The sequence below is a fragment of the Rhinatrema bivittatum genome, chromosome 10, assembly GCF_901001135.1.
Source record: "Rhinatrema bivittatum chromosome 10, aRhiBiv1.1, whole genome shotgun sequence".
NCBI classification, from domain to species: domain Eukaryota; kingdom Metazoa; phylum Chordata; class Amphibia; order Gymnophiona; family Rhinatrematidae; genus Rhinatrema; species Rhinatrema bivittatum.
Window position 1 is genome coordinate 42,166,165 of NC_042624.1, and position 20,006 is coordinate 42,186,170.

General features: G+C 42.0%; 1 protein-coding gene across 5 annotated transcripts in view; it reads right to left on the reverse strand.

Annotated features, from left to right (window-relative positions):
• Positions 1-8,591: 8,591 nt before the first annotated feature.
• LOC115100050 (putative ferric-chelate reductase 1) overlaps positions 8,592-20,006 on the reverse strand; it is a 59,513-nt gene continuing 48,098 nt past the window's right edge. For all 5 annotated transcript variants that reach the window (XM_029618217.1, XM_029618218.1, XM_029618216.1 and 2 more), the window contains 6 exons: positions 19,787-19,873; positions 16,472-16,569; positions 15,060-15,118; positions 11,193-11,336; positions 10,174-10,235; positions 8,592-10,078 (listed from right to left, as the gene is read on the reverse strand). In XM_029618217.1, coding sequence (XP_029474077.1) covers positions 9,986-10,078; positions 10,174-10,235; positions 11,193-11,336; positions 15,060-15,118; positions 16,472-16,569; positions 19,787-19,873 — 543 coding nt within the window. In that variant the 3' untranslated portion in view covers positions 8,592-9,985. The remainder of the gene's footprint in view (positions 10,079-10,173; positions 10,236-11,192; positions 11,337-15,059; positions 15,119-16,471; positions 16,570-19,786; positions 19,874-20,006) is intronic.

The window sequence follows — 20,006 nt, forward strand, 5'->3', positions numbered from 1 at the left end:
CCCCTTTCATTCCTTACGGTGCCGGCAGTCAGGTTCGGAGAATGGATGCTGAATTTATCAGCGTCCATTTTCCTAACTCGAATATGTGCGCTGGTTAGGAAAATGGACGCCGCTAAATTCAGCATCTGTTTTCTTAACCGGTGGACAGCTGCCGATAGCAGACCTCTCTCAGGCGCATGCTGTCAAGGAGGTGCTAGGGAGACAGAATTGCCCCTAGCGCCTCCTTGACAGCACGAGCCCCAATTTAAATATTGCATCATGCCCCCAGGAGAGGTGCCTGGGGGCATGTTAGGAAAGCGGGTGCTGAACCCTCAGCGCCCACTTTCAGTGCACCTTTTTTGCATCGGCCCCTGTGTGTTTTTCTTCCTTAGGGGCAAATTCATCCACATGCCACATTTCAGTCTCTACAAACATTTCACAATGCTGGCCCTTCATTATCACACAGTGAGTAGTAAAAGGAATTGGAATGTGTAGCCCCCGCTTTCACCCAAGCTATGGATCAGTTCTTTGCTGCTTGTGCGTGTCCCCGTCTCCTCCCACCGTTATCTTTCACTGGATACTCCTGTTGCTGCCCCTCCTTTTCAGTGGCATCACGGGGCAGTTTTTCCCAACTCTTTCCTGGAGGCATACCGAAGACGTCAGTATTTTCAGGATTGTCACAATAAATATGCATGACAGATTTGCATAACCTGGACCTCCGATGTATGCAAATCTATATCATGCATATTCATTATGGATATCCTGAAAACCTGATTGGTTAGGCGTACCTCCAGGAGAGGACTGGTAAAAACTGAAAAGGGGAGTCAGAGTATAACGCAAATATTCATTCCCATACTGTGTAGGGATGAAGTCAAAACCACTTTCCTATATTTGGGTGAAGGGGGAAAGAGGAAGCAAGAGCGGTTTGGATTGAAGCACAGGTTTGTAAAAATGGAATTGACAGCAGTTTATTTCTCACACACTATTTGCATATTTAAGTAATAGCCAAAAAGTAGAAAATATCTGTAAACATACTTTAATTTTAGGTGTTTCCTACATTTAGAAGCCACTGAACTTGTCATGCCATGCCTGTGTTGGCTCTGGTCACATAATGCCCCTCAGAAATTCTTATCCTCCAATCAAGGCTCCTTCTGTCCCCAGGTAGTACAACATAGCTTCATAACCATACACATGTCAAATCCTCTTGGAACAAACTACTCATTCCAAATTGAATCCTATTACTAGAAAGATAAAACATCTTTGTCTGCATAGTCTATCAGATCTACTCACTTTTACTAAACAATGCAGAAGCATAGGCTCTACTTGATTTCCAGCTTCACTCTTGCTTCCCCAACCACTAAAGATCTTTTGTACTTCTCCCTTGCTTTCTTGATTTCCATGACCATGTGTGAGACTACAGTGTAAGATTAGACTTGAGATGAAAATGTAATGAGAATAAAGGTAGAGGAAAACCATGAGAATAAAGATAGAAAAGACTAAATAAAACCATGGCTGGTTAGCATGCTGAGAGGTTTGAGGCATGATGATGTTTGTTGGGTTAAAGACTGGGCCAAAGATTTAGGATGGAGGATGATAATATAGAGGAATGAGATTGGGAGTACACAGGAGAATAAAACAGAAAAACTAGAGATGGAAGTGAGGAAAAAAATTAGAAGTGAAAAGTAGCTCCAATTGACTTGAACAGAGCTGTATCACTGCAGGCTGTTCCCATGGTACCTTCCTCATTCCTCTGGCCCAACTAGCATGGTAAGGGAATTTCTGGTTCTTACCCCCTGCCCCTTACACTGCTTTCTTTTTCCAGTGATCCCTCCAATTAATATGTTACTCATCCTGAGCATTTGTCAGAGTAAAATCTTATTTACTCAGGGGCTACCATAATGACATTAATACAGGGACAGCACTTATTAGGGAAACAAAAATAAGAACAATAGTTACAAAAGCATGCTTGATATCCGGTGCTTATCAAATTACAGAATTAATGCTAGCATCACATCCCTTTAGCTTGGACTTGCATATGTAAAGTACTAAAGAGACAACTTCATAACCCACTAAACTGGTACTGGAGCAGTTTCTCACCAATACATGACTTGCAGTGATCCACACTCTCTGGGTCCTTAGTCTGGCAGTCTCAGCCCTTCTCAAGTCTTCAGCATGGAGCTAGAGAGGAAAACTTCTGTCACTGAAGCAACAGGGGTCGCTCAGCTTTCCAGTCTTGGATACTATAGCATGCAGGACCAGCTATACTGTGCCCTTTGTCTCTGCAAGTTGCTTTTACCCAGAGTGCAAGGAGGTGAGGGGGGGGAAGCAGCAGCAATCAGATGGGTCATCTTCTTCAGGCTGGGTAATGATTGACCCCCGAGTGCTTGCTCCCTGTTGCGTTTAAGGGCTCACCTATGCATAATTCAGCAGCTTCCTGCATAGTCAGGTGAATGCACAATTAAGGTTTTCATTGGCTATTTTTCATATCCTTTCCAAGTTCTCTGTTTCTTTCTCCAGTTTCAGAGAGGAGCTAGCATGACAACTGCCAGTTTGTTCACATCTGACAGTGAAATGTGATTGGCCCCAAAGTCAGAAGAGAGACCCCCCCCTAGTGTTCTGGCTGCACCGATTCACACAGCACTAATTGTCCTTATGTTTTTCTTGGCCTCAACAAAATACAGCAACATGTCTGCAGGGCAAGTGCAAGAGTATTTGATGCCCTAAGCGAACCTTTGGTCATGCACACCCCCAGAGTACCTAGTGATGGTAGCCCCCAGCACAGCAGTCCCTTCTTTCGCAGTATTAGCTTCCCACCTTCTGAGCCTCATGCTGGTGGAATTTTGCTGCCCCTAAAATTTTGGGGGTCTAGGTGCTGCCCTCCTAGTTTGTCTAGTGGAAGCACCGGCCCTGCATGCTGTTACTTCCTATCCGAAAATCCTCTGGTTGCCTATTAGCATCAGCCATTTCTCATTTACAGTGAAATGATTTGTCTCAACTAAAAATCTCAATGTTTACCCCTTGATATGATACAGCTGACGTACTAAACTGTTTGATAAGCACTTCCTGCACACTTTACATAACACAAGAGTTCTGATCTCCTGCTGACTGACAGAACGACTGATCCCATTTTCATTTGCCTCACTGTCAAAAAAAAAAAAAGTTGAAGGACATAACCCAAACTCTTCAAAGTAACCAGAAAACCTGGTTTGCTATTTTGAAACTTTTTTCTATATTACCTAATTTATTAAGGGTTGTTTGTTTTTTTAAAATAATATTTCCATAAATCTATATTCAATGCAATTCTAAGCATTTCCTACTGCTAAAGCATGATACACCATCACATTAATACCAGCCATGCAAGTCTGGATTTGAAAATGTGTTTTTATTGGAAGAAATCAGAACACGGTCTTTATAGCAAATTTAGAAAACATTTGTGATTTTTCCTCAAGATATATTTTTACTTGAAATAATCTCACAGTGGTTCAGCTGAAAAAAATCTATTTAAACCTTTTTTTTTTTTTTACAGCAGCAAAAGACAGCACCATTTAGGTACAGACAAAACACTATTTTCATCAGTGAAAGGTAAAAAAAAAAAAAAAAAAAAAAGTAAAGTAGTGTGAAGTGGAAGTAGAACAAAAATGCACAACTGGAATGGTATTCCACTAAAGATGTTTTACAAATGGGAAGAGCATTAAGGAAATTTTCTCAAGTGTAAAATGCCAAGGATAAAAAAAGCAATAAAACCCAACTCATGGTGGCAGAATAGTGCATTGTCATTTTATCCTTGCAATTAATATCAGAGGGCACAAGTGGTGACAAGACAAACACACGCTTATTGCAACAGTCCTATATAAAATTTCCCAGGTCAAGGGGAGACACAAAAAAGTTGAATTAATAAAACTGCCAGCAAAGAATTTTACCTTAAATTGCTGCATGCATGAAAATATGCATCTACATTTTAGGCTCTAGAATTGAAACAAAATGATTATTTATAATACAAATTAAAATAGGTAGTCTTCTTGCACGATTCACTGTACCAACTAAAGATTTTCTGCAAGACTCCGTGAGGTAAGGAAATTATCGCAAGTAACATGTTCATCTTTTTTTGCCAGCGACTCTATAAGTTTCATAACACTCAGCTAGGCATTGATCATCTGCTTTACGGTCATCTTTTCCAAGGTAGAGAAAAACATTCAGAAGATATTTAGAATCATTGTCCACAGCAAACCAGAATTTCTGGCTGTACTTATCTGGCTTAGAAGCCATGAACTGCAAAAACCAGCATCTAACTTCACTGAAAACAACTGTTCATCTACTGTGACATGTGGACCCTGGTATTCTACCAACTGACATAGCTTCACTCAAGACTTGCCATCTCCAGCCATGCTTTCCTGTTTGTTACGCCATCACAACATCATTATTATACCTACTGGTACAACTGCTGGCAGCCCAGAACAGATCTGTTCTCTTCAAACAAAGAACTCTTCTGAAAGCTGTTATAACCCATGGTCATCTTTTACAAGAAAGTGACAAAAGTTCTTCCTTAAACTTCTCCAAGGCACAACATAAATCTTGCATTTAACTCTTCTGATGAAATTAAAATTACCCTGCCAAAGTGTAAGTGCATTTGTAAAGTAGTGGATAAGCATCCTACACAAATGGGAAAACGCCAGCCACCAAAAAGAGAAGCAACCTCTAGGCTGAGTAAATTGGAAAAACGTAAGACACAAGCCACATGCAAGGCAAAGTTTTCACAAATTTCATCATTAAATTTAGAAGGTAAAATTAGCAGCTTGCACAGATTCTTGGCAGGTTTTAGGAAATGGCTAGAATTATTTTAGCTGCAGGAATGCCTTACAATATTTTATATAAAAAAAAGTATTGAGGTATGCAAACAATAGGCTTCACTGCAGAGTTAAGAACGCTATAGGGCCAAAATATCCTCGTTATATAAAAGTGATTTCACATATGCAGTAAACAATGAGCTGAAATCCAACAGTGAGCAGGTCTTTATTTCACAAGTAATGAGGAATGGCCCAGAAGAGCACAGTGTATTTATATAAATTCCTTGCAGCTCTTACTGAGGAGTAACCCTAGCCTCACATTTCACGCTTATTTATTTTAAAACCTTATATTTTGCTTTATCCACAATTCTGTTACTTGTAAAAATACGTGGCATGTAAAACGTGGCCCTGTGACTGATTCTGATTCCTAATCCTAAAGCACGAGCAGTGCTCTCCAGTTCTTTGGCTGAGAGTATAACTGCCCCGTAGGAGAGACCAGGAGAGGAGCAGCACAGGGATGGGGCACCTGAGAACGCAAAGCAGCCACAGTAGAGCAACAGTCTCTTCCTGGTGAAGGGAGGAGCTGCTAGAAAGAAGAGAACGTGATAAAGTAAAGTAATCACTGAAGGACCAGTGGAAGATTAAGTTGAGATATTCTGAGAGGAGGAGAACGGGAGAGATGACACCAGTGGGGCCACAGCCTTAAAACTTTCTGAAGAAGCTATGTGGCTAGAAGTAATTCAGCGTGCTGAACCAGCCAGACACCTGCTGCGTAAAGAAGCTCCATCTGGGACCTAAAATCTCTAGTCAGCCTGAAATTAGAGAGATTTGGGAGACACTGAAGGAACCTAGAACATCTCACCATTTAAAATACCAAAATGAATAGGTTTTCACTAGAAGCCCTTTGAGACCAATCAGTTTGAATGATGCTAACTATATCCGTACTTGGCAAGAGATGGTGCTCACTACTGTGCCTTGCTTTTTGGAATTTCCTCAGAATGGACAGTCTGCCCTATCATTCAAAAGAGTGGGGTAAAAGGATCTAAGTATGTCGTCTATGGTGAGTAATGGTGGATGTGCAGTGAAGGCATTTTTCTTTCTGTGGAATTAACTTGGAAATGTCTGAATATTAGTTGTTAAATGTTTTTTTTTTTAATATCTGTCTCATCCATGTAGTAAAATCCTTGTGAAGAAACATCCATGTGGTCATGCAGCTACTGACTCCTGCCAGAAGTGGTAGGAGATGTTTACCCTTCACTGGACAGCCTAAAAATGGAATCACGGTGTTAGAAATTAAGGTTTACAAACTCTGATGGTATTCAGACCCTGCAGAGTAAAACAGGGCTACAGAAATTACACAATTAGCGCTAAAATCAAACAGAAAACTACACGTCATTCATCTCTGTGCACCATATCAATAGAAGAACAGGAGTCTCCTGCTGGAAAATAAAATGCTGGCAAAATATAGGCAAGAATTAACAATAAAATAAAGATAGTGACAAAACTAAGAAATTTATTGCCAAGTCAGGAGGATGTAACTGCCATAACCGGGGCCTTTCCACAGTCATTATTACTGTTAAATCAAACAGAAATTCAGAAAAAGCAGTCCGAGATCCAGCCGCCGCTTGGAAGCGACTGAGTGCGCGAAGCAGCGCACGATGCAGCAGCAGCTGCTGTCTGTCTGTATTCCGGACTGGCTGGCACATGTCTGTCCTCCATGCCAAGCAGCAGCCAGCCTGCTAAATCATTAGCGGTTTCCCTATATTAAAAATATCATTAGAATGTCTTGTTTGTTCAAATTTTACTGTTTGTTTTTTTTTCAAAATAATTTTTATTGGAAAGACGTATCTGTGCAAACAAAATATCTAACAAAACATTTGAAACATACACACCTACACCTAGAGCAAAACTCCATGGACAAAAATTAAATGCTCAGAGGCAGCATAAGATAAACATAGTCTAAGACCCAAGAACTGATAACATAATGTTTGCATAAAGTCTGCCACCCCCTTCTTTTCTATTTTCCCCTTCTTTTATTCCTCACCTACATCATCTTCCTCCCCATTTATACTACACTCATTTGTTATGCATTCAGAATACCCCCCCCCACACACACACACACACACACTTTTCCATTATCAGCATAAAATAAGGAAACAAAAACACCAATAACCATCCAAAGGGCATCATAAGCCCCCCATAAACATTCCGTGAGCTAGCAAAGACCATTAAAAACAATTACTCCGGTTATCCTTTAAATCCCCTGCCATTTGGTAGAATACCCCATATTCACAAGTCCATTCTTAATATCCTGTGGCAGTTGCTCAGAAAAGGACTCCCATGCAGCACAATGTGACTCTTCCGCCCTGCATTTGCCAGATTTTGAGTCCAGCCATTCCATTTGCATCACCAAAACCATTTTATGTAGCCAGGAGTCAAATGTAGGCACCATCTATAGACCAGTGAGCCTGACTTCAGTGCCGGGAAAAATAGTGGAAACTATTCTCAAGATCAAAATCGTAGAGCATATAGAAAGACATGATTTAATGGGACACAGTCAACAAGGATTTACCCAAGGGAAGTCTTGCCAAACAAATCTGCTTCATTTTTTTTGAAGGGGTTAATAAACATGTGGATAAAGGTGAACCGGTAGATGTAGTGTATTTGGATTTTCAGAAGGCATTTGACAAAGTCCCTCATGAGAGGCTTCTACGAAAACTAAAAAGTCATGGGATAGGAGGCGATGTCCTTTCATGGATTACAAACTGGTTAAAAGAGAGGAAACAGAGTAGGTCAATTTTCTCAGTGGAAAAGGGTAAACAGTGGAGTGCCTCAGGGATCTGTACTTGGACCGGTGCTTTTCAAGATATATATATATATATATATATATATATATATATATATATATATATATAAATGATCTTGAAAGGAATACGACAAGTGAGGTTATCAAATTTGCGGATGATACAAAATTATTCATAGTTAAATCACAAGCAAACTGTGATACATTACAGGAGGACCTTGCAAGACTGGAAGATTGGGCATCCAAATGGCAGATGAAATTTACTGTGGACAAGTGCAAGGTGTTGCATATAGGGAAAAATAACCCTTGCTGTAGTTACACGATGTTAGGTTCCATATTAGGAGCTACCACCCAGGAAAAAGATCTAGGCATCATAGTGGATAATACTTTAAAATTGTCAGCTCAGTGTGTTGCAGCAGTCAAAAAAGTAAACAGAATGTTAGGAATTATTAGGAAGGGAATGGTTAATAAAATGGAAGATGTCATAATGCTCTGTATCGCTCCATGGTGAGACCGCACCTTGAATACTGTGTACAATTCTGGTGGTTGCATCTCAAAAAAGATATAGTTGTGATGGAGAAGGTACAGAGAAGGGCAACCAAAATGATAAAAGAGATGGAACAGCTCTCCTATGAGGAAAGGCTGAAGAGGTTAGGGCTGTTCAGCTTGGAGAAGAGACGGCTGAGGGGGGATATGATAGAGGTCTTTAAGATCATGAGAGGTCTTGAACAAGTAGATGTGACTCGGTTATTTACACTTTCGAATAATAGAAGGACTAGGGGGCATTCCATGAAGTTAGCAAGTAGCGCATTTAAGACTAATCGGAGAAAATTCTTTTCACTCAACGCACAATAAAGCTCTGGAATTTGTTGCCAGAGGATGTGGTTAGTGCAGTTAGTGTAGCTGGGTTCAAAAAAGGTTTGGATAAGTTCTTGGAGGAGAAGTCCATTAATGGCTATTAATCAATTATACTTAGGGAATAGCCACTGCTATTAATTGCATCAGTAGCATGGGTTCTTCTTAGTGTTTGGGTAATTGCCAGGTTCTTGTGGCCTGGATTGGCCATTGTTGGAATCAGGATGCTGGGCTTGATGGACCCTTGGTCTGACCCAGCATGGCAATTTCTTATGTTCTTATCTCTTCTACCCAAACAGCCAATACGCATCTGCATGCTAACTGTAGAGCCAGCTGCACAAACCTTTTCCCCTGCCTTGCATCCAATGGCAGACACACCACACCGCCTTCTCCAAGCAAAAGCATCCTGCCAGCTTTTGGTATCATTATTCCAGTACACTGTCGAATAGTTGCCAACACTGTGTCCCAGAAAGCATCTAACTTTTCACAGTGCAGTTTACTATATTTGTCAGCCAGCTGCTTTCTGACAGAACACAATAAATCTTGCAGTGTACTTTTCAAATTCAACTGTTTTCTCATTGGTTTTAGCTTGCATTTGATAGAATCAGCAGTTTATTCCCTTTATTGCCTAATAAACTGTGCAAACCATAGCAAATAGCTCATGTGTTTGTTAATCATTGATGCACTCAGTCTTGGGAACACGGTCCCTGCTCATCTGCTCTCAGAGCAGAAAATGCGACTTTTGCACTGCAATACAAATAAATACATTTATAGAGTACTTGGTAACAATCATTAAGGGTCTACAATTTACCACTGCAGTACAAAAAGCTTAAGAAAAACAAATCTTAGGATTCAGTCAAGAGAGCAAAATCAACTGTTTTCCCAGGTGATCTTGGCTCAGAAGCCCCCCCGGTCCGGGGAGGGAGAGAAGGATAGGTGCCGGTACACAGGGAAGGTCCAGGAGGAGTCGTCCCTCCAGCTCTCAGGACAGCGAGGATTATCTGACCTGCACAGGCACGCATGCCACTTGGGGGACAAACATTTTAAAAAAAATGTTTAAAAAGAGAAAAAAAAAAAGTGTCATCAGAATTTGGTTGATGAGCTGGTTCAGTGGCAATACCCAGCTCTTCCATGCACAGACCCCCAAGGTTCAATTCCCCACTCTCTGGATCACCCTGGGGCACCCACTCAACTGTCATTACAACAATGGAACCACAGTAAGCTGGGAGGGAATATAAGGCAGGGAGAGTCTGTGGAGGGAGCTGCCACTGAAGGCTGGGGGCACCGAATCCCAGCCCTGGCACCAACTGAGCCGGAAGCCCAATGGTGCAGCAGGAAACTGCCAGCTGTTAGAGTCACCTCCCCAAAATGTAAAAAAGGAACATATTTCCACATTGCAGATGGGACAGGAGGAAATCCCAACAAACTTCATGAGTTACTTTGGGAGTCCTGGATGGCGTGAGCCTTTGTCCTTTTGATTTCCTCGAGGAAAGCTTCAGTCCGAGGATTGAGCTGTAAACAATGCATTCTGCCATCGCCCCAGCTTCACCTCCGCTGGGACTGTTCAGATTTGGTTGATGGCTGCCAGGAATGTAACGAGGAAAGCGACATTGCCACAGATATAGACGGTTAAGACAACCTTTTTAAAGGTAAGGCCCTGCAAGAAAATAAGCAGGAGGTTCAGACTGCTCCTCAAATGTAGCCCGGTTTAGCACATTGAAAACAAAAAACAAACAAGTTAATTAGCGGTACCTTTGTCTCCACTGCTGACACTGAATGCAGAATTGCAACACTGTCTTCTTCCATCCTCTCTGCTGTTAGGAAGAAATCATTCAGCCATTTACTATGAGCAGTAAAATCAAACCTTAAGTCACCATTTCATTGATTTTAGCTTTGATAGCTGTTAAAAAATGAATGTAGTGGGATCTACACTACTGCTGATTCTAGCAGTTTCTCTTCCTCCAGCTGAAGTAAAGCACTGTACGTATGCTTGAAACCAGTCAATTTTACTGTTGGACAAGAGATATTAGTTTAACATTTGCCCCAGAACAAATCAGGCCTGTGCCTAGGCTGGCAAAATTCTTCTCCCCTGCAAACCTCCAATCCCGCCCCACTCTGCTTAAGGTCTATGGTGTAGGGGAGGGCGGTGGCAGAAGAGAAAAGTATCAGAGGTCCGGCTAGAAGAAATGGGGGAAATCAAATTGGTTGGGAGGACCAAGGCCTGTGGGAGGGTGGGGAAGGAAGGGCAATGCAATCCTCACACCAACACTGCCTACAGGTACTAAATGATTAAACCTGGCATTGAGAATAATTGTGTTAAGTCTACTGTGAATGAATACATATGGCTTGGTGCAAGATCAAGGGACTAAGAGGAGAGGAAGGTTATGTAGCCACTGTTAATGTTTCATGCAAAAACTGGCAGCAATGAGCAGACAAGAGACACCATAAGAGTTCTCTCTGCAATACAATGTGAAGCAGTTAGTGGTTGAGCAAGGGTGGGAAACCTTTAGGCAAACCATCTTTGGTCACTTTCCAAACAATCAAGTAGATTCCTATTCACTCCCAAAAACACAAGATGAAGCAATCACTGAGAAAGGTGGACAACAAAAGATCTCCGCTGGAATATGCATAGACAACTCTGCATCGAAGAGTTTACAGTACTGAAATGCTGATAACCAGGAAACAATTCCAACCATCTGCAGCCAAAGGTTATAGCTGCAGCTCATAGAGGGAAGAGCTTGTTTTGTCCAGTAGGTGTAAATGATTCATACCTTTCCGAATAAGGCAATAGCTGTGGAGCTCCAGAAGAACATCTATGCCAACGTGCCACAATACAAATCCAATTAGCGTGTATGTGTCCCAAGGATCTGGGAGGTTTAGAGCTTGCACATCCATTCCCAGGAACATCGCTGCCACTTGTCATTAAAAGAAAGCATTGCAATTTAAGGTTAGGAAAAGTAACTTGTTAAATAATATGGAAGATTCAGGTGTGGTGAAGAGCTGAATAACCTTGTGCATGGGGCATCAGAAGTAATGTCATAATCTACCCAATTCAAACACCCGCCTTGCAAATGTATTTTGCTAGAACTTTTCCTCTCCTGCTGCCTTAATTATGCAGGCCACTGCTGACAGCCCAGTATTAACGCGACACTTCAAGAGCTGCTTAAATATTCTATAGCTCAGTCGGGAAAACAAACAAAAGGAGGATCAGTCTGTCAGTTGGATCTGGAGGGCACAGGGCAAAGGTGGGCAAACAAGCCCACAGATCACATTTAACCCCTGCCACCTTTCCATTCAGCCCACAAGCAGTGGTAGTAAAGGCCACATAACTCACAAAGCATCTGGCAGCGGGCTGAATTTGGGCCTGCAGCAGAAAGTCAGGTCCAGCAGAGGTAAGTGTTGCTGGGGTGAAGGCCATGGGGCACAGAAAGGGTTGGGCCTGCAGCGAGCTGGGTCCTGGTAGATTACCATCGCAAGTATGAAGAACCTGGGGTATTACTGGGGAGATTTGGAGTCTGGTCCGTGACAGCAAGCTGGATCCTGGTATAGGTGGGAATCACAGGGGTGAAGGCTGCAGGGCCCAGGAAAAGTCCAGCAATGAGAGCAGCTGAAAGGGGTGGGGCTAAAATCACACACACACACACACACACACACACACACGCGCACGCACACGCGCGCACGCACACACACACACACATACACCTGCCAGCTGTTCATTTGGTTCCTGGGATCAGCTCCACCCTCCAATGTGGCCCCCAGGCCAGAAAGCTCACCCACCTCTAGCATAGGGTTCAGAAGGACAGGAATGGTGTGGATGTTTCCACTTCCTGAGCTTCAGTGGAAAAGAATTACAGACACATTCTGAAAAACATTCTGTTTCAATGGGCATATCTGAACTCAGGGAACTGAGATATGATCAGGGACTTATTTCTACCCCCAACGTTATTTTGTTTTAACCCAAATGAGATCTCAATCCACTTAACCCCATATGCCATAAAATAACTGGATTATGGATGAGGTTTCAGCTCTTACATCATCATGGGTCACTATAAGGTAGAGAGCAAGGCTCAACAGAAAATCATCTTGGGGTAGATACTCAAAACATAGTTGGCTAACTTAGACAGGATATTTGGCAGTTATGCAGCTGAATATCTCTAGATAAATCTCTAAATAGCCGGATAAGTCTTACCCGTCTATTGAGCAGATCTAACTAACGGGCCGATACAGTAAAATCACGGGAGAGCGGGTGAGTGCCCGCTCTCCTGTGTGCGCGATTCAGTATTTTAATTTATTTTAATTAGGGTTGGCGGTAAAAAGAGGCACTAGGGACACTAGCGCGTCCCTAGCGCCTCTTTTTTGACAGAAGCGGCGGCTGTCAGTGAGTTTGACAGCCGCTCAATTTTGCCTGCGTTGGTTCTCGAGCCCGCTGACAGCCACGGGTTCGGAAAATTAAGCGCCGGGTTTTCGACCTGCCAGCCGCGGGCCCATTTTAGATTTTTTTTTTACTTTTTTAAACTAGCATCATGATATTAAGTCGGAGGGTGCACAGAAAAGCAGTTTTTACTGCTTTTCTGTGCACTTTCTCGGTGCCGGCAGAAACTAGCGCCTACCCTTGGGTAGGCGCTAATTTCTGAAAGCAAAATGTGCGGCTTGGCTGCACATTTTGCTTTCTGAATCGCGTGGGAATACCTAATAGGGCCATCAACATGCATTTGCATGTTGCAGGCGCTATTAAGTTCGGAGGGGGGGGGGTGGACGTGCGTTTTGGACGCGCTATTACCCCTTACTGAATAAGGGGTAAACCTAGCGCATCCAAAACACGCCTCCAAATGCTGGCTAACAGTGCACTCTGTGCTGTATCAGCCCGTTAGATGGTAACTTAACCAGCTAAGTCTGAATATCACCACTTAACTGGATAATTTATCCATCTAAGTAGCGCCACCTGTTATGCCCATTGCCCACCCACAAGTTATCCAGCTAAAAGCTTAGCCAGATAAGTGACCTATCCATCTAAGTGGCAGCCAAATACAACCGGATATTCAGTGGTCGCTACTTATCCAGCTAAGTGGCTTTTGAATATCCACCTCCCTATGTGCAACGTCCTAAAGACGATGCATAAATCGGGACTGAAGTTCTCCAAGGAAATGGATTGACAACAAATTTCTTTTGAATGGAAAAGGATTGCTCTTAGATTATCCAATATTTCTAGATCAAATTTTCAATCAAAGTTTAGCATTTAAGATAAATATACTGAAGATATTACAAATGCCATGTTTAGATGATCAGCGTTTATGAATCCTTAAATGCTATCAGAAGATGCATGACATTCAAAGGCTCTGGAGACTTAAGGACATATAATCATCATTCAATCGAAGGAAAATTCACATAATAGAAGTGAATGTGACAACAATAAACCAAGCAGCAAAATGTCAGTTATAAAGAAGATTAAAGTTATCTAAAGGAATGGACAGCAGTATTCTCCCTCGGACAATCACACAGCCTCCATTTGCTTTGGTAGGATCCCATCCCATCCCACGTGAAAGTCTTACCCCAGTGGGGATAACTGGATGAAGTCCATTTATTTCAGTGGCTGCCCAGCTATTTTACATGCTGCCTTATTAATAAATGCTAGTGCACGCTGACCATCAAAAGCCACATCTGGCTGCATCTCTTGCTGTTCACATTCACACATTTTTCATATGTAGGAATATTAGCAATTGTGTGCACAAAATATAATTTTCATCTTGAGAAAACCTTGTTAAAATATTGCACAAAAAGCAGTAGATTTGTGAGAACTTTGTGATAAACTTTCATGGGGGAATTTCTGCACAATGTTGAAAAATGCTGGATATTGCACGTTTTGCAGTATTTACTTGCTAATAAAAAAATTTTTTAAAAAGTGGGGGGGGGAGTTGTGAAAAAAGGCAAAAGGAGCAATTTTTCCTATTTTCAACAAAAATGTCCCATTAATTTCTACGGCAAGAAAAGTCACAGAAAGAGAAATGTTTTCTCAAACCGAGAATTTTGCACAGCTCTCGACCTTTGCTGTGCTAATGCCACCTCATTCATAAAAGACCTCAGGGGAACTGTGCTTATAGTGCCTGTACATTCAGGGCCAATTAAGATTAGGAAGATGCTGCTTAAACTTCTAAAACCACAGTGCAAAAAAAAAAAACAAAACCTTGTATCTCTAAAAAACTAAAAAATAAATATAAAAACAGAGCAGTCCAATAGCTAAAAGATAACTAATGTGGAAAAGTAGTTCCTAATTCTAAGATGTATTGATGTCATTTATTTGATTACACAAGCGAAAAAGAAAAAAGAAAACCTTTTGGACAAATGGGTAAAAACTGATATTGATGCCATTTCCCTTTCCGGCAGAAACGAGCATGGGTACGTTCTTTCATTCCCTGAGGTCAACAGGTTAACATTGTTCACTGGGTGATGCCACATGCAAATAAAAGCCATAATAGAAAGAAGATGCTCTCGTTAGACCTCTAGGTTCAGAACAGATTTAATAAGCAGGGAATTCTTCAAGATTGGTGAGCTATTTGGAAGCGGGTTTCAACACCGTGCAATGTGAACTCCAAACCATGATTAGGGAATCTAAGTGCAATGGAGGCCATGCAGTTACTTACCTGCTATTATTCGAGCAGCCGTACCAGTAATCCAGTGAAACCAATTGAAGAGTGGCCTTCTGCATCATAAAGAAATAATGCCCATAGGATTAGACAGTGACACAAACATGTCTGGCATCAGGGCTACAGATGTATACAACTGACCGGTTCACTGCCTATGACTCACTGTAAAACCAAAGTCTGCAGCCAAGGAGGGGGATTACAACAAAAAGCAAAAACCTGACTTGGCAAAGTTCAGTCTCTGAAACCTATTCCGCTCCTGTTTTTTGTCAGCATGGGAAACCCACAAACCAGTGCTGATCTAACGGGCCCAACTGATGGTTGAAAAATTCTCTTTAGTACATCCAACCCCAAGAGAGACTTGCATTATTGCTGGAGCAGAGAAAGTTACCTCCTAAATTTTTCTTTAAAACAATCTGAATGTTAGGGTGGTTTTTTTTTGCTCTGCTCCCTAAAGTCTTCATGCTAGTTGCAAGCTTCATTATTTCAGTAAGGAAGAGGAGGAGGAGCTTAGAGCTCAAGAGTCATGGTGTGTGTGGGCCAAGGCAGCCATCAAACTTGGAGAAAGGAGTCTGTGAAATTAGTGAAGTGAACTGGGACTGTAGCAAAAGAACAGTTCACTAGAGCTTCCTCAAAGCACATACCCAACACAGGCTCCTTTCGCTGTTGTGTGTGTTTGTGTCTTCCCCCCACCCAAATAACTTCTCTGTTGGCTGCCCTAACGACCCAGAACCAAAGGATATGTCGGGGGGACATGAGAATTCTGAACGACCTGTTCCTTTTCATATCCACGCATAGGCACGGGACTGTGGACACTCATCCCTGAAAGTAGACCAGAGTAGTTCTGGGTGGAGTTTCTAGTTTATTATTCATTTTAAATGTGTTGACCAGAAAGTCACAAATTGCTCATCAAATCCTTTGTACATACATTTAGTTACTAGATATTCTTTTGAAGCCAGCCTGGAAATTAATAAGTGCAAAGGGATTACAGGTTTCAGGTGGGATTTTATTTCCCAGCCGCCGATAATGATTCCAGACTCAGGACAACTTTTTCTCTAGTCTAGTTTTCGTGTGACACTCAAGCGTGGAGGAGTCAGACAAAACTAAAAAGGCAACACCCAAGAATAAGAAAAATACAGGAGAATTAAATTTGGGTTGGGTTTTTTTCTTGCAACACCATGCCGATGACAAATTTTGCTCCTGAAAATATTAAGATTATCCACATTTAATATTTTTAAATTAAAAGCTGATAAACCATCTAAAAATGTGTATGTAAAAAGCCCCTTCCATGTCATCAACAATTATTTTCTGGCTACAAATTAACTAGGGATGAAGCATTCGTAAACCGTAAGTGGAGATCTACATCAGTACCAAAATCCCTGAAACACTTTTCCAATGAACGAATGCTGTACCTGGGAGCATGCGGAGAGGGTCTGAAGACAGCAAAGACAGGCTGAAGAAACGCCAACGTCATCACTATGCAGCCAAGGTAAGGATGGAAGCCAGCTCGCTGAAATCAAGGCACAACTTCTTTCCATATTAATAAACCCTCATGTTGAACTTCATTTAAAAAAACGTATATTGCACCTGTTATGGACCAGCTGTGCTAGGCAGATTTCATAAAAACATTTTATAAGCAAACAAATATGATATAAACATATTGTTCAACCCTAATCTGACACCACCAAATCCAAATTAGCAAAAGAATTACTTTAAAACATTATAATGGATCTACCCCTAAGGAAAAGCTTCAAGAAATAGGAAGGTCTTTAAATTCCTTCTAAGTAAAATGACCTCAGATGTCAACCATAATTTGGCTGGCAAGGAATTCCACATCGGGGGACCCTACCACTCATCCCTGCAGAGCTCACTGCTTCCTAATATGATTTGCCATGGTTTGTCACTTTTTAGGCTTTTTTTTTGTTTGTTTTCTTTTTTACAGTGATGTATTGTAGGAATGCCTGACAACTGGGTCCACCTGTGTCCTCTTACCTACACAAGCGGAGACAGTTCACATGAATAAAATCCCAGGGCCAATAAATTACTCAGGTAAAAAAGTTCACAGGCAGGAATTCTGCATACAAACCATCTTTACCTGCACACACTGAAAAAAAGACACAAACAGCAGGAGGAGAAAAAATATATACCCACCTCCCTCAAATGTACATTCCTCCTCCAGAGTTGCAGCGCCCACTAACATACACAGTCCCCCCCATCACTTATTTGTTAGGCTTTTATGTACCGTTGTTTAGACTAGCCGTCACAACGATTTACAAACATTTCAAACATACCCAAGTTCCAGTAAAATATACCAAAACAAAGGATAAAAAGTAACCATAAAACTCTAAAATAATAACATAAAAAGCATAATACAAGTCTATGGTCTTAAATACAATTAATAAATCAATTAAAAAGTGTACAAATTAAATAAAATAGTGGTAAATAAAATTAACTGGTAGCAAGAATTTAAACCAATGCCTGCACTTATCCCTCCAATATAACTGCTGGACATAAAGGCAGCCTTTGGAAACTGTGCGTATGCCCCGACCCCTTTACAATGGGATTCTACTAATCACGACATGAGGTCTCTCTCTCTCTCCACGCTTCCCATCAGGTCAGGGTAGCAGCACCCTCGAGGCCCTTGGCTACATGACCCACCTTGTTGATCTATTATACTGCTGTTCCCTTGTATACTTAAAGTGCTGCAACCCCTTTATTTAAGTGATGGGTCTCCATTGGTTGTCTGCTTATTTATGTGCTTGTACTTTTGCTTATCCAAATTGTTGCACCTTTATTTTCTTAAGCTGTATCCCTCTGCTTGTTCATTACATTGTTGTGCTTTTATTTACTTCATCTGAGTTGAATGTGTTTTTTTAAACTTAAAATGGTTGTACTCTGCCTTAGGTGAACAGTTGTCCAAAAAGGCAAGTAATGAATTTAGAAAGCTCCCAATCGCTACTCTGACTTAAAATTGGCAACAAGCCAGGGCAGAAGGGGCTCCCTCAACACCTCATTCATGCCAGTCCTCAGGTCTCCCATGCAGTAGGTGCACCATACAGACACAGAGCCAATGTCTGCTTTCCTGCTGCACTCTGTTCAGATTAGAACAACCTGCGTGGCAGTCCCTCCCGGTCTGGCCACCAGATGTCACTGTCCCAGTCCTAGAACACACTTTGTAAGAAGCCATCCACCCCCCTCAGTCCCTCCCACCCGAAGGCTCTGCATTGGATGCCTGAACACTATTTAGCCCAGCCATGAGGAAGCAGTCAAAGATGCGTTTCTTCCACACTCTAGTGGGGCCTCCCAGCTTCACCCAAAGCAGTTTATTTCAGAACTGACACCTCCCAGTGTACTCCCTTGCCAGAGGGTCCTTCTTATAAATGGCAGTGAAATAGACTTTTAAGCCCGATACCCTTTAGAGCAGAGCTTTCCAAACTGTGTGTCGGGACACGTTAGTGTGTCGCCTGCAGTGTGCAGGTGTGTCGCACAAGCCCGGTCAACTCTAATGCGAGTTTGGGCTTTTTTTTTTTCTAGAGATTCACTTTTTTTTTTCAGTTTATGGGTTGCTTATTATTGGGTGATTTTTGCTGTCAATCGCGTTTTTTGGGGGGGCTTGGTGGGTGGAACGAGCCCAGCCATCCTTGCATTGGCTGCTGCTGCCAATGAGGCCTGGCCATGAGGAGTACTGACTGCAAGCAGCAGTGTCTGGTGATCATGGAAGGGAGTGAACACTTAACTGGCAACAATCAAAAAGACGAGGTACATGAGTGTGGGGGCCAGACATGTGCTGGGGGGAGAGAGATGAGTGAGTGGGGGGCAAACGTGCTGGGGGGACAGACATGTGCTTGAGGGGGAGGAGAGAGATGAGGGTGTGGGGGACAGACAATTTGTTTTATTATTGTTTCTCATAAATTATAACAATAACATGAATCTTGGAATATATATTTTTAATATAAATTTAAAGTTTTCATGAGATAGGTTGTGTCATGAAACATTTTATTTCTGTATATATTTAAGGAAACATACATAAATTGTCGAAATATGTTTCATTCGTTTAACCTTTAACCTCTGGTTTACTAGTAGACTGAATTACCGTGTCGTGAAATTATGTTTGTCTAAAAAGTGTGTCACCAACATGAAAAGTTTGGAAAGCTCTGCTTTAGAGACAAAAGGGCTCTCACCAGAGGACCAAAGGCCTGTGAGCCTCCTCTAAACCAATAGGAGGGCAAGCACCAGTGATGGTGAAGGCAGAAGAGACACTGTTTTACCATCAGAAGTATGTTTTGAACAGTGGGAGGAGGTTTGGGATTCTCAGATGAATTCTCACAGGGGAGGAGTGCGCTGAAGGAGGATTCTAGAAGGGACCATGGTCAATCCCCCACTAGAGACTGAGAAAGCCTCCCTCCTTATGGAGTCTGGAACTTTCTCCTGTTCTGTTCCTGGGGAACGGGAATAAATCCTTTGTAAAATCCAGCCCACGCTTTAAAAAGTCAGGTCTGTAACCGAGCTCACCCTAAACCCAGGTCTGCAACAGAGACACCACACCAAAACAAGGGATATTTATGGATTAACCACCGCTTGTTATATTCATAACATTACATCTTCCTTTGCCTGCATTAGGAAAACATTAAAATAACTTCCCTAGAGCCTAGATTTTAAATCATAGCTTTAATAAATATTGATCTTACAGCCTAACAAGCGAAGTGAATCAGTGAAGACGTACTTACCCTGCTCCAGCCTCCCCTGTACACGAAGGGAAGCACAAAAGCAATGCTCGTGATGGCCACGGTAGCAATCATCAGAATCCGATGCACCTGAGAAGCATGGCAAGAAGATGGGCGCCACGTTAAGCCTGCTTATAACCCAGATCCGATCATTTCTCCAGCTTTGCACCATTTACCTCTGACCCCTGAGTACAGCGATCCTTATTGCAGCTCATCCCTCGTC